Source organism: Notamacropus eugenii, chromosome 5 (genome assembly GCF_028372415.1).
Source record: "Notamacropus eugenii isolate mMacEug1 chromosome 5, mMacEug1.pri_v2, whole genome shotgun sequence".
Lineage (NCBI taxonomy): Eukaryota > Metazoa > Chordata > Mammalia > Diprotodontia > Macropodidae > Notamacropus > Notamacropus eugenii.
This window is the reverse complement of record NC_092876.1, coordinates 218,280,582-218,298,984: the sequence shown is the minus strand read 5'-3', so window position 1 is coordinate 218,298,984 and position 18,403 is coordinate 218,280,582. Positions and strand designations below refer to the sequence as shown.

General features: G+C 33.9%; 1 protein-coding gene across 6 annotated transcripts in view; it reads left to right on the top strand.

Annotated features, from left to right (window-relative positions):
- WDSUB1 (WD repeat, sterile alpha motif and U-box domain containing 1) overlaps positions 1-18,403 on the top strand; it is a 73,304-nt gene that overhangs the window by 31,433 nt on the left and 23,468 nt on the right. For 3 of the 6 annotated variants that reach the window (XM_072612117.1, XM_072612114.1, XM_072612115.1), the window contains 4 exons: positions 7,366-7,406; positions 7,505-7,611; positions 8,244-8,420; positions 16,069-16,209. In XM_072612117.1, coding sequence (XP_072468218.1) covers positions 7,366-7,406; positions 7,505-7,611; positions 8,244-8,420; positions 16,069-16,209 — 466 coding nt within the window. Of the gene's footprint in view, positions 1-7,365; positions 7,407-7,504; positions 7,612-8,240; positions 8,421-16,068; positions 16,210-18,403 lie in introns of all 6 variants that reach the window. The other 3 variants (XM_072612116.1, XM_072612112.1, XM_072612113.1) reach the window with 1 other exon arrangement.

The window sequence follows — 18,403 nt, the reverse complement described above, 5'->3', positions numbered from 1 at the left end:
GTACTAGATCATTGCATTTCTCAGAAGAGCTAAATCTAATAAAGTCAGTCATAACACAGTGCTGCTATTACTATGTACAGTGTTCTGCTTCTGCTCACTTCACTCAGTTCACGTAAGTGTTTCCAGTTTTTTCTGAAATCTGCCTGCTCATCATTTCTTATGGAACAGTAGTATTCCATTACAATCATATATCACAACTTGTTCAGCCATTCCCTGATTGATGGGCATCCCCTCAATTTCCAATTCTTTGCCACAATAAAAACAACAGATATAAATATTTTTGTACATGTGGATCATTTTTCTTTTTTATGATCTCTAGGATACAGACCTAGAAGTGGTATTGCTTGCCCTTTGAGCATAGTTCCAAATTGCTCTCCAGAATGGATGGATCAGTTCACAACTCTGCCAACAATTTAGTGTTCTGATTTTTCCATATCTTCTCCAACATTTATCATTTTCTTGTTTTGTCATGTTAGACAATCTGATAGGTGTAATGTGGTTCTGCAGAGTTGTTTTAATTTGCATATGTCTAACCAATGGTGATTTAGAGCATTTTTCATATGACTATAGATAGCTTTAACTTCTTCCTCTGAAAACTACCCATTTATATCCTTTGACTAATCAGTTGGTGAATGACTTGTATTCTTATAGGTTTGACTTAGTTGTCTACATATTCAGAAATGAGGCCTTTATCAGAGTCACTGGCTACAAAAATTATTTGTCATCTTTCTGCTTCCCTTCTAATCTTGTTTGCATTGTCTTTGTGCAAAATCTTTTTAATTTAATGTGATCAAAATTATTTGCATTTCATAATGTTCTGTATCTCTTATTTGGTCATGAATTCTTCCTTTCTCCATGGATCTTGGCAGGTAAACTATTTCCTGCTCTCCTAATTTGCTTATAGTTTCACCCTTAATGTCTACCCATTTTTTCTTTCTCTTGTTATACAGTGTAAGGTGTTAGTCTGTGCCTACCTCTGCCATACCGTTTTCCAGTTTTCCAAGCAGTTTTGTTATATATTGAGTTCTGTCCCAGAAGCTGGAGTCTTTAGGTTTATCAAACAGTAGATTGCTATAGTCATTGACTGCTGTGTCTTGTGTACCTAACCTATTCCACCGATCCATGATTCTATTTCTTAGTCAGTACCAAGTAGTTTTGATGATTGCTGCTTTGCAATGCAGTTTTAGATCTGGTATGGCAAGATCACCTTCCCTTGCATTTCTTTTCATTAATTCAGATACTCTGAACCTTTTGTTCTTCCAGAGGAACTTTGTTATTATTTTTCTTGTTCTATAAAATAATTTTTTGGTAGTTTGATTGGTATGGCACTGAATAAGTAAATTAATTTAGGTAGAATTGTCATTTTTATTTACATAAGCTTGGTCTACCCATGAGCAACTGATATTTTTCCAGTTATTTAGTTTTGACCTTATTTGTTTGAAAAGTGTTTTGTAATTGTATACATATAGTTTCTGGGTTTTTCTTAGCAGGTAGACTCACAAATGTTTTGTATTGTCTACAGTAACTTCAAATGGAATTTCTCTTTATCACTTGCTGTTGAGCTTTAAAAAGTAATATATAGAAATGCCTATGATTTATGTGGGTTTGCTAAAGCAGTTTTTTAGTTGATTCTCTAGGATTCCCTAAGTATACCATCATATCATTTGCGAATTGTGATAACTTTGTTTCTTCATTGCATATTCTAATTCCTTCAGTTTCTTTTTCTTCTCTTATAGCTAAAGCTAACATTTCTAATACAAAATTGCATAACTATGGTGATAATAGACATCCTTGTTTCACCCCTGATCTTACAGGAAATGGTTTTAGCTTATCCCTCTTACATATTGCTTACATTACATAATATTACATATTATCCCTCTTACATCTTGCTGATGGTTTTAGGTAGATGCTACTTATCATTTTAAGGAAAATCCATTGATTCCTATGCACTCTGGTGTTTTTAATAAGAGTGGGTGTTGTATTTTGTCAAAAGCTTTTTCTGCATCTATTGAAATAATGTTTTCTGTTAATTTTTCTATTGACATGGTCAGTTATGCTGATAGTTTTTCTAATATTGAACCAATCTAGCATTACTGGTATAAATCTCACCTGGATGTAGTGTATTATCCTCATGAGTTGCTGTAATCTCTTTCCTGATATTTTATTTAGCATTTTTGTATCTAGATTCATTAGGGTAACTGGTCTATAATTTTCTTTCTCTGTTTTGGCTCTTCCCATTTTAGGTATCAGCACCATATTTGTATCATAAAAGGAATTTGCTTCTTTTTCCATATAGTTTGTATAATATTAGAATCTATTGTTCTTTAAACGTTTGGTAGAATTCACTTGTAAATCCAACTGACTGCAGATTTTTTCTTAGGGAATTCATTGATGGCTTGTTTAATTTCTTTTTCTGAAGTGGGTTCATTTAAGTATTTTATTTTCTCTTAATTTGGGCAGTTTATATTTTTGTAAATATTTATCCATTTCATTTAGATTGTCAGATTTATTGGCATATAGTTGGGCAAAATAGCTCCTAATTATTGTTTTAATTTCCTCTTCATTGGTGGTGAATTCACCCTTTTCATGTTTGATACTGATAATTTGGTTTTCTTTCTTTTTTTCATCAAATTAGCCAAAGTTTTTAGCTATTTCATTGTGTTTTTATTTTCATAAAACCAGGTCTTAGTTTTATTTATTATTAGTTCAATAGTTTTCTTAATTTCAGTTTTATTAATCCCTTTGATTATCAGAATTTCTAATTTGGCATTTTTAATTTATTCTTTTTCTAACTTTTTTAGTTGCATGCCTAATTCATTGTTCTCTTGTTTTTTATTTTATTCACCCAAGCGTTTACAGACATTAAATTTCACCTAAGAACTACTTTGGCTGCATCCCATAAGTTTTGGTATGTTGTCTCATTATTGGCATTTTCTTAGATAAAGTTATTGATTGTTTCTATGATTTGTTCTTTTGTTCTGCTCATTCTTTAGGATTAGATTATTTAGTTTCCAATTAATTTTTAGTCTATCTTAACGTGACCCCTTATTACATGTAATATTTATTGCATCTTCATTTGAAAAGGATGCATTTAATATTTCCGCCTTTTTTGCATTGGATTGTGAGGTTTTTATGACCTAGTATGTGGTCAGTTTTTGTGTAGGCGCCATATAACCACTGAGAAAAAGGTATATGCCTTTCTATCCCCATTCAGTTTTCTCCAAAAGTCTCCCATATCTAACTTTTCTAAAATTCTGTTCTCCTCCTTAACTTGTTTATTTTGTGGTTAGATTTATCTGGTTCTGAGAGGGGGAAGTTGAAGTCCCCAAATACTATAGTTTTGTTGTCTGTTTCTTTCTGTAACTCCTTTAACTTCTCTAAGAATTTGGATGCACTACCACTTGGTGCATATATGTTTAGTATTGATATTACTTCATTGCCTGTGGTGCCTTTTAGTAAGATTTAGTTTCCTTCTTTATCTCTTTCAATTAGGTCTGTTTTCGCTTTTACTTTGAGACCAGGATTGCTGTCCCTTCTTTTTTTACTTCAGCTGGCACAGTATATTCTCCTCCAGCCTTTTACCTTTAGTCTGTGTGTATCTCTCTGCTTCAAATATGTTTCTTGTAAACAACATATTATAGGATTCTGATTTTTAATCCTCTCTATTATCTGCTTCTGTTTTATGGGAGAGTTCTTCCCATTCATATTCACAGTTATGATTACTAACTGTCTTTCTCTCCATCCTGTTTTCCCCCCATTTATACTTTTCTCTGTCCTTTCACCTTTTCCCCCTTCACCAGTGTTGTGCTTCTGACCACAGCCTTCCTTGCTCTCCCCTTCCATCAGCCTTCCTCCCTTTTCTTTTCCCTTTCCCCTACCCTTCTTCCTTTCCTTTTCTGCTTTCTATCCACCCCCTCACTTTTCTTTCTCCTTTCTCCTTCTTTATAGAGTGATAGGTTTCTATTGTCAACTGATTGTGTGTGTTATTCCCTCTCTGAACCAAATCTGATGAGCGTAAGGTTCAAACAGTGCTTGCACCCCCACTTCTTTACCTCTACTATAATAGGTTGCACCTCTTCCTGTATGTAATTTACCCTATTCTGCCTCCCCCTTTCCTCTTCTCCCAGTACAATCCTTTCTTTCATATCTTAATTATTTATTTTTATCATCACATTAAATTCAGCTTACTCCCACACCCTCCATCTATATTAAATGTCATAAGAAAGATACATTCCTCAAGAGTTACAAGTGTCATCTGCTCATGTAGGGATGTAAACAGTTTAACCTTATTGAAGATCTTTTTTTTTCCTTTCCTGTTTATCTTTTTATGCTTCTCTTGAGTCTTGTATTTGAAGATTAAATTTTCTGTTCAGTTCTGGTTTTTTATCCAGAATGATTGAAAGTCCCCTCTGTCATTGAGTGTCCATCTTTTCCCCTGAAAGATTATACTCAGTTTTGCTGGATAATTTATTCTTAATTGTAATCTAAGCTCATTTGCCTTCCCAAATATATTCCAGTCCCTGTGATTCTTTAATGTAGAAGCTGCTAAATTCTTCATAATCATGACTGTAGTTCCATGATATTTAAATTGTTTTTCTCTGGCTACTTGCAGTATTTTCTTGTTGATCTGATAATTCTGGAATTTGGCTACAATATTCCTTTTTGGGGTCTCTTTTTGAGAGGTGAGCAGTGGATTCTTTTAATCTGGTCCTAGGATTCAGTGTAGTTTTCCTTGATAATTCCTTGAAAAATGCCTTTCAGGCTCTTTTTTTTTATCATAGCTTTCAGATAGACTATCTCCCCTGCATTTGTTTTCCAGGTTGGTTGTTTTTCTAGTGAGGTATTTTGCATTGTCTTCTATTTTTTTCATTCTTTTGAATTTGTTTGACTGATTCTTAATGTCTCATGGAATCATTAACTTCCACTTGCCCAAGTCTAATTTTTAACAAATTGTTTTCTTCAGTTAGTTTTTGTACCTCCTTTTCCATTTGACCAATTCATCTTTTTAAGGTGTTTTCCAGTTCTACTTTTTATAAGGTTCTTTTCTTCAGTGAATTTTTCCCCCAAATCAGTCAGTTGTTGTTTTTTTTAAGAAATTGCTTCCTACATTCAATTTTTGTCCTTCCTTTTCCAAGTTGTTAACTTTCTCTTGCATACCTCTTATTTCTTTTCCCACTTTTCTTCTACCAACCTTATTTGAGCTTTTCCAAGAAGACTTTTTGGTCCTGAGACCCTTTCATATTCCCTTTTGAGGTTTCAGATGTGGGTATATTGACAGTGTTGTCCTCTTCTAAGTTTGTATTTTGATCTTCCCAGTCCCCATAGAAACAAGCTATGGTCAGTGTTTGTTTTTACTTCTTGATCATTCTTTTGGCCTATTTTGTGGCTTTTAAAGTTGAGCTCTACTGCTGGAGCACAAGAGGGCACTGTCCCCAGCTTCTTATGGTGTGTGCAGGGGCCTGGTCGTTGGCTTTGTGCCCTGGATCCTCAGGTGCTGGCTGATGTAGGTTGTAGGTATCTGGTAACTTACCAGGTGCTAAGCTGGGGTCCTAATGATGGTGTCTGGCTCCTTCTGAGGCCAAAGGGTGTTTTTCTGTGTTTCCGTTTGTCTCTACTTAGCTGAAACACTGGGAGGGCCATTGCTGCAGGACGCTTGCCCACCTGCAACTGTGCTGAAGCACAGGGAGGTTTGTCTGCTGGAGGATACCTGCCTGCCTGGAGCTACTCTTAAGCACATGGTGGTTCTCTGAGCTGGAGTCTGACAGTTCCCCCGGCTGTGCTAAGGCACCTGGGAAATCCTGGTGTTGGCATTTGCCTGCTCCACTGACCTGGGGCTCAGGATCGCCTGGTGGTTTGAGGTAGAGCCTACCACAGACTTGATGTGATACTGCCTATCCTCAACTGCAATCCCTTTGTACTCTGTGATATGGACCTCATTTGCCAGTCCTCTGAGTCTCCTGGATCAAAAGACTGTTCCACCCTATCTTTCCACTTTTCCAGGATCTGTTCTGGAATGCTGTTTTTTGGGTGTTGGAGGATGAGAATGGAAGAGGGACAGCAATCTACTGCTTACTCTGCCTTCTTGGTGCTTGGAAGTTCCAGATCTACATAATATTTCAGGGTTTACAAAATGTTCTCACAATAATCTAGAGGAGGGAGATAGTGTATTATTATCCACACTTTACAGATGAGAAAACTGAGGCTCAGAGAGGTTTGGATTTGTCCAAGGTGATACAGCTACTTGTCAGAGCTCAGTAATCCAACTAATTGTTCTCTTGCCATCACTTCACTTATCATGGGTTTCAGTTCCCTGGTGATTAGTTTTATTCCCTTTTTCCTACTCTGAAAGTTATTCTCCTCTGTATAAAAAATAGAATCAGAACAAGAAGTTAGTAGTGTCATCCTTCCTCATTGTCTAATCCATTACAAGTAGTGATTCTGTCCTTTAATATCCTTCTTGGCTCTAGCCTAGCTCATACCACCACTACCTTTTTCTTTGTTCCTAACTTTAATTACCGATCTTTTCTGGTTATGAAATTTATCATTCTTATGTGATTATACCACTTGTTAAATAAATTTTCAGTTACCTTTCCTTGTTTCATGTCTCCTAAATGCATTTTATGTTGTTTTTAATCAGTGTGGTATAATAGAGTGCTGTACTTGGGATAAGAAGAGATAAGAGTTTAAATCTGGTATATGTGATCACATTAGTTTAAAACCTTAAACTCATGTTGATATTTCTGGGTTGGCATATGAAATGAAGGTACAAGTCACTAAAATCAAGCAGATAAGGAGCCATAAAATCAAAGGATTTGATGAATCCTGGTAGTCTGTAAACAAAGATGACAAAAGTGGTGATGATAATGATGATAATGATATTAGCTAACATTTATATAGGACTTACCATGTACCAGGTACTGTTGTATGTGCTTTACAATTATTCTCTCATTTGATCCTTGTAACAACCCAGAATGGCTGGTAATATTATTATCTCCATTTTGCAGATGAGAAAACTGAAGCGAACAGAGGTTAAATGACTTGTCCAGGGTTACATGGCTACTAAGTATTAGAGGTCATATTTGAACTCAGGGCTTCCTGACTTCAAGCCCAGTGCTCTATTCACTTTGCCATCTAGATGTCTTAGAAATGTGGATTTTCAGAGAATATACAGGCAGCTGACAAATTTTACTATTTACTATTTTATTATTTTTTCTTAATTATTTTTCTTAATTATTATTGCTATCAAAGACAGATGCCATATAGAACACAGATATAATCTATGTGCAGTGAACTTAAGTTCAGAAAAGAATATAATAGATATCTTCTTGCCTATATAAACATAACACTTTTTTCCCCATTTTTCAGAATACTGGGAGCATACTTCACACTTTGACTCATCATACCAGGTGTGACCTCAATATCACTTTTTATAAATATTGTTCAAGAAAAATTCTTATTTAGAAAACATATGATATTAAATTCCCTAATTCTTTTTCTTTCCTAGGTATGTTACAACCTGTGCCTTTGCACCCAATATTCTTTTACTTGCTACTGGGTCAATGGACAAAACAGTGAACATCTGGCAATTTGATATGAAAGCACATTGTCAAGGTTAGTAGGGATATTATCTCTAACCTAGCTCACCCTTTTTAGCATGTAGTTTGGGAACACAGTAAATCTTATGACAAGTTGTTCAAATTGCTTTCCTTAACATGAAGCATGAAATACAGATTTATTATAATTTTAAAAACCCTTTCAGAGAGGTCAGAATTAATAGCTAAAGTACATTAAAATTGTAGGAAAGTGCCTTTGGTGTCTGATTGTGTGTGTTTTTCTAAGTATATTCTCACAATCTCTATTTCTGTATTTTTTTTTAGAATTCTGTTTAAGAATAAACTGAGAATAGAAATAATGTATTTTCTTGACTTCATTTTGGCCACTCCAGGCAGCAGGAGCAGCTAACTTACTGACTCCTTTTTTGTCAGATGTTCAGAACTCCACACTGATAAACAAACTACAGGGTAAATAGAACACTTTGTTCAGTCTTAAAATAGGAGAGGAAATACATTTATCAGATGAAAAAGAAAAGGTACAAGGAAAAATATTTCAGTTTGAATCTTCTGAAAGGGTATAAAAATGGAATTAAAAATTAAAATTGTGACATAAATTTTAAAAATTTTAAGCAAATGCATTTTAAATTATATGTATTTTATTTGCTTTTTTCCTCATGGTTTCTCAAGCAGGTAGGCCAGAAGATGAACCAAAACATTTTATTGAAGATTGGTCAGAGGAAGAAGTTTCATTGTGGCTTTGTGCACAAGGTTTAAAAGACCTTGTTGGTATTTTCAAGATGAACAATATTGATGGCAAAGAACTGCTGAATCTTACAAAAGAAAGTCTGACTGATGACTTAAAAATTGGTAAGATTAATAAAAGACAGTTTTACATAAGGAAAGATTATGTAGAAGTACTTTCTGGAAAGTTATATTCAATTGTATCAAAGAGTTTTTCTCTAGATATGCTAACATATATACACTGTTGTATTTATGTATTTAAACACAAAAGAATCACTTGTTTCTTTGTAATAACACCATTAAGAACTAACTACAATTACCAATAAGAAGGAATATTTAAACCTAATTGTGATACTATATGTTATCATAATCTTAGTCTAAACAGTGTAATTGGCATGTCAGTGGAAAAAGTAATTTAATGAATTTACACATGAAAAGCAAAAATAGACTCACTATAGTAACTACTCCTTTCCATCTCCCGGCTAAGCTAAGCTAGAGTAGGCCAAACTGGAAAAATTCTAGTTACCTAAGGATTGTTAGCCTGAGTGCATTATGATGCATCATATGAGCACCACCCACAGTACATATGTATTGAATTGTTTTTCCACTACTGGAGACTAATGATCAATAGCACACATCTGTAAGACAGTTGGCTATTATGATCTTGGAAGTATAACTTATTGGTGCAAGAAAAATCAAAGCTGTGAGCTTCTCCTGATTACGTAAAGCTCAAATCCAGTGTTTCAACCAGGAACAGTTCAATTACCTATTGTATACATATTATATATAAAGTAGAACTTTGATTAATCAGAATTCCTGGTCAAGAGGGAACTGGTTAATCAGAAACCTTCTGTTGTTGAAAATCTTTCTAGAGTGTACTAGTATATTTTCTTGCCTCATTAATTAGAAAATTATTAATATAATTAAATGTTTGATGATTAAGAATTTTGCAGTTCATTATTTTTATAATGTGACTATGTGGAAGAGGTTTTAACCTCATTCTGTTGTCATCAGGTAAGTCACAATAAAGCAGATTTGGTCCAGAATGGAATAAGTCCTTTTCACTATATAGTTTTTTAAGCAAACATCTATATTTTGAGATGATGTAGAAAGGGATTAAAGCTTTAGTTTAGGATTGAACTGTATGGCTTCTGATGTCCCTTCTAACTTTAGGATTTTTTATTTTTTAATATTATAACTCTTCAAGGTATCAAGTGAATTGGACTGACTGCAGGACATACCCTAGAACTTGGTTTTTGGACTCCGATATCTTACTTTATTATTTGTCTTTCCCTCCTAAATATAGAGTATATAGTCTGTTTAGTTGAGGATTCTAATTATGTGGGTCTAGAGTTTTACTGTACCATAACAAGCCACTAATGTTAGCATGTGAAATAAAATTATTTTGCAAGAAAAAGTAATCATTTCTAGTTTATAAAAAATAGTTGCAAATATAACAGTAAAAATCTCTAAGAAGTTTGACATATCTTGCCCTCTAACAGATAAAAATAACTTCTAATGAAAATAAGAGCCAAGAGGTCATCAGTGTTGTTTAAAAAAAAAATCTCTGATCTGACACATAATAATTTCATTTAAAAGTACAGTGAATTGGGTTTTGCCATTATCAGGTGTAAGCAAAAAATTGAGCAGTATCTGATTAATATCTTGACTTTGTGGTTGTCTCATTGAAGAAAATTGCAGGAGGTGATATTTTGTCTGAAAATGTTTCAGTATAAATATATAACTGTTCATTAGTTGTCAAAGCTCAGGAGTTTAGCATACTCAGCAGATTTGACTCAGTCAAATTAGTTACTCTAAATAAGTAGAATAAGGATTTTATTTTCCTATAATATTTTGGAAATCTTGAAAAGTTCATAAGTGTCTATACTTTAATCTTCCACAGGTGCTGTTTTAAACTGTAGTGAAATTCTATTAGTGCTTGAGTTTTCAGAAAACTAAATAAGACACTGCAGGAAAATGTACTAATGGGGTCTAAGATTATGTCTAAGCATTGAAAAAATGTGCTGCACAGCAAAATGTGGTAATGAGGAATATGCTAATGACATTTCACTTTCTAATCCTCAGATGCAGAACTATTTTACATTTTTCCTTTGTGGCAGAATAGATAAAACAGCCTCTGCATCAATGTGACTATATTTGAATTCCATTTAATACTCTTCATATGAAGAAAGCTTATTAATTGTGCACCAAAGTAGAATGCACTGGACTGTTAAAAACCAGACTAGCATATCTGGTGTGCTTGGCACTTAAAATAGAGTATTTTTAAAGAGTTGAACAACCTGGATGTTAGATTTTTTATTTGAAAGAGAATTTTGTAGGTTCTATATTAAGGAACTGCTGTTAACTCATACACCTGTTGGAAAGGAATGTTTTTAGCTGAGCAGAGGCACTGGTTTCTTTCTGGGGTGGTACTTTTTTTTTCTTTTTTTTGCTAGAGGAAAGACATCACTAAAGAGTGAATGGCTAGGTGCTGCCTGCCACGATTGAAGTAGATGTGGAACAGCTTCTCATTACTCCTATATTTTGGCATGCAATAGAGACTATCTATGCAGACAGTATGTGTGTATTATGTGTATTTTAAATAATTATGTGAATACTTCTCATATTTATGAAGTTTACATACCTGGAAGAGACACTACAAGTGGAAATGACATAAATTGATTTTACATTGAAACTTAGAATCATTTCCTGAACAGGTCTTTTTTGTTTTAGAAAAATAACCATAAATATAATTTAAAAGATTTAAGTTACCTAAATTTATGTTGAATCATATAGTTTTCTAAATACCTTAAAAACCAATTAAACTGGGCAGTGAAATAATCCATTTATAATTTTTAAAATATTATATAGCATCATAATATACTGTACAAAATTCTTAGCTTCAGAATTCATTTTCTACTGCCACATTAAATAAGGTAAAGTATTACCTTCATCAGAGAAATCAAATTCTGAAGTGATTCTATGGAGAAGTTTGACAGGAGTGTTTGAACAGACTTTGGGGAGACTCTAAGGTCATTTCATAGCTTTTTCAAGAAATTGATACAAACATAAATTTCCTATAGCAAGTAGGTATAGGTGACAGTAAAGGTCAAAGTTGCTGATCTTTCTGACATTTGAGACATAGTATCCGTTTTCAGAATTGACTTTAACAAGTTTGGATGCTGCTTATTATAAGCATAAAATTGTAGTCGATCACAGACTTGTTCATTCTTTTCTTTCATATCTTTTCTCCAAGCCTTTGCACAGGATCCCTCTCAGGGCTGGAATGCATGTCATCACTATATCTCTTTTTTACAGTCTTTAGTTTCTTTCAGAGATCAGCTCAAAGATCACTTTCTACATGAAGTCTTTCCTCATCCTCTTGCCCCCACTGTACCTTCACTGCCATAATTATCTTGCATTTATTTTAATATATTTATACAAAGTATGCACATCTTCTTGATGGAATATAAGTTCCATGGGAACAGAGATTATTTCTTTGTTTCCTCAGGCCTTTAACACGGTGTGGGATACATTAATACTTGATGGGTTGATTCTTCATGCATGAACAAGTGCTTACTTTTTCTGTTGTTGGAAAAATACAGGTTTTGATAATAATCTTTCTGTGTCTTCTGCTTTTACTTCTCTGAGAACCTATTTTCAGGGAAGATTTTTTTTTTCACTCAACTTCATGACGATGATTTAGAATGTCAGTATCGTAGTACAGCTTTGTTTTGTTTGTTCTTCTACAACTTTGTCTTGGAAGTAAATACACCTTTCCATTTTACTTAATAGACAGTATTGTCTGGTGTGTTATTTGAAAGTAATAGTTTGATTAGTTGAGTATCACCAAAAAGATACTTGCTTTTGTTGCTTTTACATAATTATTCTGAGAAGTTTTTCAGTATTATTCTTTATGTATATTTTACATTTCCATTGACTTTAAGATAGCCGTCTAAAAAACTGTCATTTTTTGGTAGAGAGTAGAAAGAGAGTCCTGGTTCTGTCTTCAGAGAATCTGAGTAAAAGTCCAATTTGTGACACCTACTGCATTTGCGACCTTGGGCAAGTTGTATAGCTTCTTCAGGCCTCAGTTTTGTCATCTTTAAAATTATGCGGTTGAACTTAGCTTCTAAGGTCCCTTTCTACTCTACGTCTATGCTGTTATTCCTCCCAAAGCTTTAGAAAAAATTTCAACCCTTTTACCTCTAATCTATAAAAATAATAGGAGAATGTTTTCTCAGTAATGGTTGATGCACAAAGGCAGTAGGTATATACTACAAAAAACTGTGTGTGAAATCAGCATGCCTGTTACATTTTTTCTTTCTATGAGACTATTGTTGAATCAGTAAAAGTTTCATGTAATAAACTGAACTGAACTGCAAAACACCTCATTACTTTAATCGTCTGGAGCAACCAAACTGCGCATCTACCTAAACCAAGAAGTTTTTAAAGTAAGAGTCAGAGTATTATTATACCATTGACTTCTACAGTAGTTTATTTGTAAGCTTATTTGTATAGGTTCCTCAAAATAGCTACTTAAAAATAAAATAAAAAGTTGATCTCTTAGAATAGTTTTCAGAATATCTGATTATTGGGAAATATTTATTGTCATTGATATATGCTTTCCTAAAAATTGACCTTGATTCATAGGCATGTCTTTCATATTAGTAGGACTGTTAAAAATAATTGTAAAATAAACTATTTGAATATATTACATTAATTTTTAAGTGAATGCCATATTTTACAGTTTGACTAAATTCTAAATTATATTTTTTAAGTAATTTTTGGATGCAACAGCTTTCTAAAATGATAGAGGTAAATCTTGCTTTACAATTTTAATAGTTTCTACTAATTCAGACATTTAATCCTCAAGATTAACCAAGATCTAAGAACAGGATTTACTATATAGATAGTATCTACATCTTACTTATAAACAACTCATATATTAAAATTGATATTCTTGCTTAGGGTCATACTACCACATTCCCAGATGCCATTACCATATGAAAAACTTGAGACCTTATAGAGACAGACAAGGAAAGTAATGACACTGCATTAAGGAAGGCTGTGTACGCTTGTGGAAACAGGGTTGGGGGGAGGAGGGAAGATGGAGGGGGTTGGACTCCTTTTAGGACAGAGGTTCTTACCCTGAGCAATGTGTAAACTTTTAAAATATTTTGATAGATATTTCAATTTAATTTGTTTCCTATAATTCTATGTATTTTTATCTGTGCATTTAGAGACATTCTGAATCATTCACAGACTTCCCTAGACTTCCACAGAGGGGTTCATGACACAAAAAAAGGTTAAGAATTTTTGCATTAGTGTCATGTTAGAGCTCCTTTTGTGGGGATGGAAAGGAGAGAGTGGTTGCTTCGTACCTCAGTCTGACCCTTGCATCGCTAACCCCTTCAGCTTCTCTAATTTCCTATCTTGATAATTAATTATGCCTCTTTGTCCTCTCTTGTCTCTTCCTCCCAGCCCCAACTTGCCCTCATTCTGAATCCTCTCTAGATTAAATTTCATTCCACTCCACTTTGGACCTCTGTACTGTCTGACTGAACTAGAAATAATTAACTGCTAGAGTATATATGTTTTAACTCTTACACATTTGCAGGATATCTTTCAGTCAGCAAGCATTTATTAAGTATCTGTTCTAGGCTAGTCACTTTGAGGGTGCTAGAAATACAAAGGTAAAAATGGCACCACCTCTGCCCTCCTGAAGCTATTGTTGTCTTGGGGGAAGCTATGCATGAGTAAAGAGAAAATATACATGAAGTAAATATAAGACTGTTTTGGTGGGAAGAAATGGAGGTAGTGGAAGCACCTGGGGAGATCAAGAAAAGCATCCTATTATAAAAGGCAGGAGCTGACCTTTGAGAAAAGCTAGGGATTCTAAGTGAGGTGAGAATCAAACACAGTGTGTAATGGAATTTGATGTGAAAAGCTACCATTTTGTTGACCCACCACTCGTGTGCCAGTAGTCATTCATGGGGTTCACTCTGATCAAATTTAGAAAAACCTCCTCCACTCTGGCAAGAACAAGGACTGGATGAAATGCTACAATTGTGGGCTTTGGACAGCATGAGGCTGTCAGGCAAGAAAAGAGGACCACTGAATGCACCAGAGACAGAACTTGCTTACTACAGTTTTTTTTTTATAAGGGGTAACCCCTTACAAATCAGAGGAAAATTTTGAAATTTTTACTTCTCTTTCTTAAAAGCACATATCCCCTATAGCTAAGACTCAGAATTCAGGCTGATAGTATTCATTAAATAATTAAACTGCAATATAGGTCTGGGATTTTAGTAGCCAGCCTAAAAACTTAAACACTCTGTGATATAATTTCTGTAGGAAAAAAACGGTTTCTTTTTTCTACACGACTGACTTACAGATGAACTTTTGGAATGCAACTTGGTTCTAGCTTCCCTAGATTTCTTTGAGACTTGACTAATCTCACTTTTTCCTGTGACAAGGGTATTTTTCTTTTTATATTAAAGTAATTTTTTCAATTAAAATTTATTTTCCTTCTCATTTTTCCCCCCAATTCCCCCTCTCCTCACTCACACATATAAGTCCCTTGCCTCTGAAATTACCCTCCACTTACATTTTACATATCTTGTATGTACTCAGTTATTTGCATGTTGTCTTCTCCCATTGAATTGTGAACTACTTGAGGACAAGGATAATGTCTTTGTGTCCCTAGCATTTAGTCTAGTGCCTAGCATATAGTAAAATGCTTAGTAAGGACTTGTTGAAAGTTGTGTATGACTGTAATGTTTCATTTTTAGATGTAACCTTGAATTTTAGTAAGTCTACTTAAAACTAAAGAAGGCAAGAATAGCTCAGATACTTTTATATAGGATAATTTTCCTCTTGAGACTAAGAATGAAGAATCTAAGGAATTTTATGGAGTCATAAAGCCATAGAAGTAGTTTCAAGTAGTGCCATGTCCCATGAAGAAATTCTTTATTTTTTTCTGGTGTTTCATTTTAAATATCCTAAGGTCTTAATTTGGGGCTCTGTTAAGAGAATTTCATAGTCAACATTAACAGTTTGCTAGTGTATTTTCATTATTTTCCTAGATTGATTTGTTTACTTTGTTCTTTTTATGAGAGTTACTCCTCTTTTTCTCCCCTTCCATTTTCACCCCATTTTTCTACCTTCCCCCATGAAAGCACTCTACAAACCTGGCTGACAGTATTTTTAACTTTTTTCCTTCCTACTTAGCAACACTAAAACCTACTTTTATAAAAACCAAAGTAGCAAACTCAACAGAATGTCCTCTTCACACTTTTCTTCTACACTTTGTCTGTGATCATGCTGTGTAACAGATCAATGAGCAGTGTAGATAAATCATGCAAAATATTATAAAATATATATCCATTATAATGCTATATTGTACTAGGAATTATCAGGGTGATGACAATACTTTTAAATCTTGATAATCACATTTGAGAATGTTTAGTTTCGTGAATAAAGAGAAATGAATTATTCTGTTTTTTGTTGTATGTTCATTAGGGTAACTTGAAACTTTAGAAACTTTTAAATTTTAAGACTTTTAAAAATAAACACCTTTAACAACCAGTCTCTACATCTAACTTACTTTAAGTAAACAAAAACATAGTCTTTGAAAATACATTAAAATGTTATTTCTTTTTAAAAAGAGACACTTAAACCTTATCTGAAGGTTTTTGGTTACTTTAAGTGAAATCATGCCTAGTTAGTCGTGGTCAACTGGATTTAACATAGTTTTTTAATCTTTCTTCAGAATCTCTTGGTCTGCGGAGTAAAGTATTGAGGAAAATTGAAGAGCTGAAAGTAAAAGTGGAATCCCTTTCTTCTGGAATTCCAGATGAATTCCTATGTCCAATAACTAGGGAACTGATGAAAGAGCCTGTCATTGCCTCAGGTATGCATAGAAATTATACCAAATTTGTCAAAACATGTTAGATGAAGAATGTAAGTATTCACTGCAATGCTTAGTTTGAAGAATGCTTAAAAGCCCATTGTTTAGTGAGGTTGTTTTGCTAAAGTACACCATGATTATAAACCATTTGGGGGGAAAATGTTAAAGCATTTTCTTTTTAGGAGATGTTTCTGTTAACTTTATTCTGGTATAATTTATTTAACTCATTAGTTCCATAGGATGATAAATAATTGGGAATTGTGCTTCCTTGGGAAGAAAAATGCAAAATTGTTTAATAATGGATTCATTTAAACATGTGATAATCATTTTAAGTTACCAGATTGTGAAACACTGAATGCTAAATTAAGAACTCTTTTACTAAGTGTTGAATAGATTTCTCATAAATTATTCCAGTTGTATGATAGTGACCTCAACTAACCAAAAATTTTAATTTTTTATTCTTTAAAAGAAATAGGGATCAAATTATACATTTTATTATTATAAGAATATATTGAATTTGATTGAAATATTTTAAAAATCATATTTTTGAAATCAATAATGCTATTTTTTTAACCTGAATTACTTATGTCCATTTTAGAGTTTTTCCTATATTTTTCTATTATACTTACTTGATCAAAACCAGGGAATCCTGTTCTGTTTTGGTATATCCTTCACACACATGGGATAGCTCTGTGGCAGAGATAGAGTGCTTAACCTTGGGGTCAGGAAGACCTCAGCAGGACATTTTGGAATCCCCATTGGCAAGTCATTATACTCTTTTGGCCTGTTTTCTCATTGGTAAATTAGAATATACAATAATAATCTGCCTTATAGAGTTGTGAGAATCAATTGAGGTTGCATATTTCAAATGTTTTATATACTTTAAAATGCTATACAAATGTTAGTTATTATAATAAAAACAACTGTATCGGAGTAAATATTTCTGTTAGGGAAAAGTTATGTTTATTTGATAACATGAGCCTTATTTTCATGTTATTGTATTTAAGTTTAGCTACATAGTAATAACAGCTCACATTTATGTAGAGTTTTAAGGTTTGAAAACCTTTCAACATTTGCTTTACCTAAATGAATTTGGATGATCCTCACAGCAACCCTTAAGAGAGCTACTATTACTATCCCCATTTTACCTATGAAGAAACGGAGACTTAATAGAAGTAAAATCATTTGCCTAAGGTCACACAGCTAGCACGCGTTGGAGGCAAGGCTTCCTGATGCCAAAGCAAGCACTCTGTTCTCCACCTTGCCTTTTTGTAAGGCAGCCAGCTGTCTGGGCTTGAATGGAGCTAAAGTATTATGCTACATAACAATAGGGCAAAGGCAAAGGAAGGGGATAAGCATTTAGATAGTACCTACTATGTGTCAAGCACTGTGCCAAAGCAGTTTTTATATTATCTCATTTGATCCCACAACAGCCTTGCAAAGCAAATGCTGTTATACTGAGTCAAACAGAAGTTAAATTGCTTGCACAGGGTCTCACAGTTCATGAGTTCATGAAGCCAAATTTGAACTAAGGTCTTCCTAAACTCCCAGCCCAGTGCTCTGCCCACTGTGGCACCAGCTGTCTATTTTTAAATAGCTTTGACTATTTTCAAAACGTTTTTCCCCCCTCCAAACATACTGTAAGAAAGAGCTTATCAGTTTAGTTAAAAAGTTTCACCCCTGAATAAAAATCATTGTTGGCATGAGTTATTTATACTTGTTTAGTTAGAATCACTAAACTGAGAATGAATTCTCTGTCATCTGTATATTAATCCAGGAACATGATTAAAATTGTTTTTTAAAAGTATCTTTCTGCTCATGTTTGTGGTTTTGCAGTTGTAGAGGCTGTATCCCAGTACTAAGCCTGGGCATGTGAAATTCCCTATACAGTATGTAACAATCTCTATTACCCACTGATAAGAACTTTGTTCTGTTATTTGTGATAACTTTTTAAGGAGGGAAATTCTCTTGGCAGGGTTAACTCTTTTTTTTTTTTTAATTAATTTATTTATTTCACTTTTAACATTCATTTTCACAGAATTTTTGGGCTCCAAATTTTCTCCCCCCTTGTCCCCTCCTCCCACCCCAAAACACCGAGCATTCCAATTGCCCCCATCACCACTCCGCTCTCTCCTCCATCATTCCTCTCTGCCCTTGTCTCCATCCTCTCCTCTGTCCTGTTGTGCCAAATAACTTT